We start from the raw sequence: 6,755 nt of genomic DNA, 5'->3' as shown, positions 1-6,755 counted from the left end.
AGTGACAGCAAAGATATTAGGGCTGAAAAAAGTGCCTTTAAGTGAAATAAACCTCCAAACCCAGCAGTTTTTCTTGCTTTTCATATCAGCTGTTTTACATTGCATCCAAAAATCAGCTTTTCAGAAGTGTCAGCAACTAACCAGGCACCGTGACTGGCCAACACAGCTCCTGGATAAAGCAGGAATACAAGGGCATTGCACCCCAAATGTTGATGGAATTCTTACTCTGGGGGTGACACTGAAATCTCCAGGATGCTTTCTGCTCAGATATTGGGAATTTAGCAACAGTGAGCTTGGATGCTTGGCATGAGTGATCCAATGTTTCAGCCATCAGCAGCTGTGCAGTAGAGTTGGAAAGGGACTTTTTATAAGGGTTTGTAGTGACAGGACAAGGGGGAATGGCTCTAAACTGAAAGAAGGTAGGGTTAGGTTTGGTGTTAAGAAGAAATGCTCTGTGAGGCACTGAACAGGTGCCCAGAGAAGCTGTGGCTGCCCCTGGATCCCTGGAAATGTCCAAGGCCAGGCTGGATGGAGCTCTGAGCAGCCTGGGATGATGGAAGGTGTCCCTGCCCATGGCAGGGGGTGGCACTGGATGATTTTTAAGGTCCTTTCCAGCCAGAGCCATTCTGTGATTTAAGATTCTACTGCAGAATCTTGTCTGAACTGAGGTGGCAGCAGTACAGACGCAGAACAGCCCTGCAGCACCCAGGAGGGAAAATAAGTACAGAAGAGCTTTCTCAAAGCATCTTAGAGCAAGAAAACATCCTTTCCAGCCATGGCTGCACTGATTCTTTCACAGCTTCATGCCATGACCAGTGAAAAATCAACACTCAATCAAGACAAGTTGATGGCAAACATAGAAATATCCTTTCCTTTATCCTGCTGCCACCAGGAGACTTTGGGTTTGCTGTAGGGCAAAAGCCCCTATGTGGAAACAAACCTGATCTCAGAGATTCAAGTCACTTGGCTGCATGTCTGTCTCCAGAACTGCTTTTCAAGCAGAGCTTTGCTGTGCATCGTGGTGTGGATGAGCAGATCCTCCTTCCATGTTTATCTCCTTTTACAGAAGGCCAAGAATACAAGGCTTAAAGAGTTTCCAACAGGTACACCCAAATCAATAATAACTGTCAGGCCAGCAGGAGTCAGGAGTGACAAAATTATCAACAGCAGCAAGGAAATCTCATCCCTGGCCAAGAATTCACAAAGGTATTTACCCCGTGCCTTTACATGGGGGACCTGTAGTTTGGATGTGCTGTCACTTGGATGTGTGCTATTTATTCCATTCCTGGTTTTCCAGGTGAGAAATTGAGACATCTTTGTGATCACTGACAAACTGGCAGGGAATTCAGTTCTTGAAATCAACCCAACTGTTACCTGGGTGTTAGCTTCAGACAATGTCTGGAACAGTAAAAGAGTAGGGAAATGGGGCTGGTTAGACCAGCAGGAGACTGGCTGGTGGGTTTCTGCAAAAATATTCACTTTTTACAATGACACAGATTTAAAAAAAAAAAAGTTTTAGAAAGTGTAGTCACACTTGATACAGTCAATTCTCCTGAGAGAACTCACCACAGAAATCATGAGAGAGTCAATCTCTCCTGCTTTCTGTTATTACCAGTAACAAGCTACAGAATAAATATTTTAGAATGCTACCCCGTGTTTCTACAATTTGGGATGTACAAAGTTCCACGGGATGAGGGTTAATCTTACTGCTTTTGGGGCAAATCTGAGAGACTTGAAGGAAAAAAAAAAAAGTTTGATATCTTAATTAAGGAACAGTAAAGAATAACACTGGCAGAGAAAGGGTTCTGTACCTCGATGCTCCTTTACTTCAGAGCCCAGTGTGCCACAGACAGCATTCAATTAAATAGAAGAGTCTTAGCAACAAACAATGACAATACACAGAACACCACACAACATCACTCCTTTGGCTCAAAGTCATTCCAGTTTGTGACTGAACAAGTTGTTAACGCAAAAAACCTCCAACAACGTGGCTGAAAACAATCGAGCCTTCACATCCCACAGCTGAGAAGGCAGGGAACAAATTGGCAGAGGAAATTTAGATTGCACATCCCTGATGAAGTAGTTTTATTTCTTGTGCAGTTTGCAAACAGCATCAGTACAACTTTGGTATTCACCAGGAAAAGGCTTAGTCGGGAGAGCAGTCGCTGCTTGTCCAAGGGAAGCTCTGTCTGAAAAGGCAGCAATTTCCAACATCTCTAAACAAAACAATTTGAAACAAAAGAGCAAACAGAATCATTTGTTCTGGATTTTTTTTTTTTTTTTTCCCCATGGTGCAGCACACCCAGGATTACAGTTGTTTTCTCATAGGGATGTTAGTAACAAGAGTAATAATAAAATCAGGCTGGGAGATGATGAGGCACCACAGCAAGGGAGGGCTGTGGAGGAAGTCACAATCCTGTCTCAGAGCAGTGCTCTGGGAGGATCAGCTTTCAGAGAGCTTTCTATTGCCTGGCCTAACCAAAGCCTTTCCAGTGGTTGTATTTTCCTCTCCTGAACATTATTTAAGGTCATTTTTACAGTAAGAACCATCACCCACTGGAACAACCTTCCCAGAGCTGTGTCACTGGAGGTTTAAAAGATGCAATTAGACAAGATGCTGGATGCTGATGATTTTATTACTCCATCACCTCACCTATGCTCCCTTTCCCCCAAAAAAGGCTGGACCAGATCAATCATCTTTTGAGGTGCCTTCCAGCCTGAAGCTGTTCTACGATTTTGGGGATGCTGAGAGACTGAAGAAGGACATTTGTAGGTGAAAAACCAGCATGCAAGCACTTACTGCAGGATCATTCCTTCTAAAATCACCTGGAATCAACCACTGCCAGAAAGGCAAGATCCTATTGCCTGGACGAGGTTATTGGGGCCAGGTAGCAGGGGAGAGATGCCAAACCCCAAAAGAGTACAGAAAACCAGGGGATTACATCAGGATAGAGATTGTGTGAAGCCAGAGAGGTCTCTAAAGGGGGAATTCCTTACTCTGATCAAACAGGAAATTATGTGTTTAAACGATGCAGGTTGATTCAATGCAGCACAAATGCCACTGTCAGTAGTATCAACAGAAGAGTCCATCTGCTCTGCTAAGGCAAAAAAACCTCTTCCACCCCAATTAAAAGCCTAATCACCATTTGCATGTGTCTCAACAAAACTTTGATTGTGTAAAAATTCTGTATTTGCCTTAACAACTTGACCGAGGAGCTCTCCATTTGCTTCCCTTCCCTTTTTTCCCATTTTTCCACAGAACCCTGCCCAAACATAACGTGCCTTTACCAATTAGGCACCAAACACAGAGGGGGAGGAAAAAAAAAAGTTTCAAGTACATAAACAATATATTTCATAAATAAAACCTGGCTTCCTCTTGCCCAGTGGGTTTGGTGTGAAACAGAAGCATTTGTGGACAGAAGAGCTGAGGAGAAACTGAACTAGCTCAAGCCAGTGGTGAAATAATCCAGGAACTGTATTCAGGATATTGGGAGGCTAAAAAATTACAGGATCTCACAGTATTTGTGTGAAAAGTATTTGTGTGAAAAGTACCTAAGGGAGGCAGAAGTGAGCAGGGAATGAAAAACTCACTCTCCCACACTGCTAAAAGGTACCTTTCTTTCTGATGGGCATCCTTGTCCCATCAAATACCTGTCCCTCTTATGCAGGTAGTTTATAGACCAGTTGACATTTAAATAAAAGTACTTCTGCTCCTCTGACACACAAAATCTGTCACCAGAAACCCCTTTCTTATCCCTGTCCTGCAGCTTTGCACAAAGCCTGGTTCACCAAGCTTCTGGACACAGCCACGGCACCAAGGAAACCACTGGAGGTTAATTTTAATATCCAGACTTCTGTACTTTGAGAGGATTTGTTGTAGAGGTTATAAGGCAACCTTTAGGGGTCAAGTAGTTTGTGTTAATAGAGATTTGCAAAGCTGAAGTCGTTCCTAATCCTATTTTTTGCAAAAACATACAACTTTTTCATAAATACCATAGGCACAGACAGGATTTTTACAACCACCAATCCGTCCTCACTGTCAGACACAGCAGCTGCTTTATCCTCAGGGGAAAAAAAACCACCAAAAAAACCCCCTTCAGCACAGTTCTGTGGCTCAGTCTGCTGCCCCAAAGGACCTTGTTCCTCAGCCACAGTGGGGTTTGCCCTTCATGATTTAAAGCAACAACATTTTTTTTATATATATATATATATATATATATATATATATATATATATATATATATATATGCATATATGCATATATACACATATATATATGTATATATAGTTTATTCTTTTTTGCTATCAGCTCATTTTCCCTGTGGGAGTAATACCGTCTTCTTGACATGCCAAAGTCCAGACTGCACATCCATGGATGGAGAATGAAATGAGATGAAATGAAATAAAATGAAATGAAATTAAATTAAATGAAATAATGAAATGAAATGGAGGGGTACTGTCAGCAAAGTTTGACCCAACCCATGATTTGCATCCCCAGCAGTCATGCAAACCTCACCCATTATACACTGGGGCACACTGACTCCATGTGGCAGGACACAGAACATGCTTCAGACATTCCTTTTTCTTTTTCTTGCACTTCACACAACCTTGTGTGCGCCTGTGAACTTTGGAAATAAATTTTGGAAACAGAAGGAACAGAATCCATTTCTTTTTTTTTTTTTTTCTGTGAGAAGGGACAACATGGGGATGAAAAAAATAAGTAATTGTGTTGGTAAGTGTTTTTCACACAAATACTCACTAGGAACACGCAGTAAAATACAAAGGCTGTATATATATATATGTATATGTATATATATATATAAAAAGGATGCTTTCTCAAATGTTTATTACCCGATGAAATAAATCTAATTGAAAAAAATTCACATCTTGATCTTCATCAAAGGGGACTGATTGCTCTTCAGGCCTATTAGCTAAAAGCAAGATTGAAAGAGCAGGTTTGAAAAATTACAGAAAACTGTATCACATTCTTCTTTCAGTTTGTAATTGGTTTGATTGAAACTTGATTAGGAGACCATAAAAGTTTGCTTCAGCATTAGACCAGCTCTCTGCCTCAAGCGGCACTAACACTGTCTGATGGGTACAGGGTTTTTCCCGTGACTAAAATGGAAATAATTGGTAATATTTTCTTCCACACCACACTCATGCCCTCCCCAAAACCCCAAATTCCACCTACTTTACCGATGTCGTTAGATACAAGACCTAAAGAAGATAAGAAACAAAGACAATTCTTGTTTTGCCCCTCCGTGTCTTCACATTTCAGTCTCTACCAACTGAGCGTGAAGACATTCCACCCACCGTTCGTGAACAAGGTCTTCAGATGCCATTCCCAGACTTGGGAAGAAGTGACATGGTATGGCTGAAAGGGTTTTTGTACACCACAAGTGCCGCAGAATTTAGGATTTCCCTGCTTTGGTTAAAGTGTGTGATGATGCACCCGTCAAACCTCAACCTTACTCCACGACTGCAAGGGGCCGCTAAATCTGCGGTGAGATCTCTTTTTTTTCCTTTTCCCTTCCTGTTATTTTTCGAAGACAGCGCCAGGCCTACGGACAGCGCGAGGATCTCAGGGCGGGGCGCTGCAGGGGCGATCTGCCGATTTCAGCTCCAATTTCATCGTATAAACCATTTCCCCATCTCCGTTTGGTATCCAGCGAAACAACCCCGTTAGGAATTTTGTTCTTGTGTCGCCGAGTCCTGTCCTAAGGGACACGCCAGCAGTTTCCCCGAGTATAAATTAGTAGCTGTACATCTGCTGCTGCTGCTCTGTCTGAACCGGCTGCTGGCCCGGCTGCTGCGGCGCAGCCGGCGCCGGCGGCTGCAGCACCTCGGTCTGAGGCACCGACCTCCAGCTCAGGGGGTGCTGCTCCGTGATCTGGTTGCCCAGGGGAGCAATGGAGTTCACCAGGGTGGTCAGGTTTATGAAATGGGCCACGGACTGGGGGTTGGGCGCCTCGGGCTGCGGCGGGAGCTGAACGTCGCTCTGGCGGTTGTGCAGCATGGCCGAGCCGCTGACCGTGTCGAAGGTGACCGTCAGGATGGAGTTGTCCAGCTGCAGCTGGCGCTCCGGGGCGCTCAGGTGGCCCACGGCCACGGGCTGCAGGTTGGTGAACTGGGTGCCAGCTGCCGTGGTGATGGGGGTGACGGTGATGTTGGTGAGCCCCACGGAGCTGGAGGGCGCCGTGACGTTCGGGTCGCTGAGGGTGACCACCACCTGAGGAGAAACGCAAAGGTAACGTCAGCCTGGTGGCTTCCGACCGAATAACCAGGGAAGCGCTGGTGGGCTCACACGCTGCCAGCAAGAGAAGTCACACACAGGATTTCACAGAATCACTGGGCTGGATGAGACCTCCAGGATCGTCGAGTCTGACCCAGCCCTAACACCTCGACTAAACCATGGCACCGAGTGCCACATCCAGGCTTTCTTTAAACACATCCAGGGATGGTGACTCCACCACCTCCCTGGGCAGAGCATTCCAGTACTTTATTATTCTTTCTGTGAAAAACTTTTTCCTAATATCCAACTTATAATTCCCTTGGCCCAGCTTGAGACTGTGTCCTCTCTTTCTGTCAGTTGCTGCCTGGAGAAAGAGACCAACCCCAGCTGTCTACAACCACCTTTCAGGAGGTTGTAGAGAGTGATAAGGTCACCTCTGAGTCTCCTTTTCTCCAGGCTAAACACCCCCAGCTCCCTCAGTCATTCCTCACAGGAGCGGTGTTCCAAGCCCCTCACCAGC

The 6,755-nt window shown here is 44.8% G+C and overlaps 1 protein-coding gene across 5 annotated transcripts in view; it reads right to left on the bottom strand.

Annotated features, from left to right (window-relative positions):
- Window positions 1–4,323: 4,323 nt before the first annotated feature.
- PRDM15 (PR/SET domain 15) overlaps window positions 4,324–6,755 on the bottom strand; it is a 32,161-nt gene continuing 29,729 nt past the window's right edge. For all 5 annotated transcript variants that reach the window (XM_040056704.2, XM_040056706.2, XM_040056705.2 and 2 more), the window contains one exon: window positions 4,324–6,232. In XM_040056704.2, coding sequence (XP_039912638.1) covers window positions 5,756–6,232 — 477 coding nt within the window. In that variant the 3' untranslated portion in view covers window positions 4,324–5,755. The remainder of the gene's footprint in view (window positions 6,233–6,755) is intronic.

Source organism: Hirundo rustica, chromosome 2 (genome assembly GCF_015227805.2).
Source record: "Hirundo rustica isolate bHirRus1 chromosome 2, bHirRus1.pri.v3, whole genome shotgun sequence".
In the NCBI taxonomy this organism is placed as follows: Eukaryota; Metazoa; Chordata; class Aves; order Passeriformes; family Hirundinidae; genus Hirundo; species Hirundo rustica.
The sequence above is the reverse complement of the archived record's forward strand: the minus strand, read 5'-3'. Positions and strand labels throughout refer to the sequence as shown.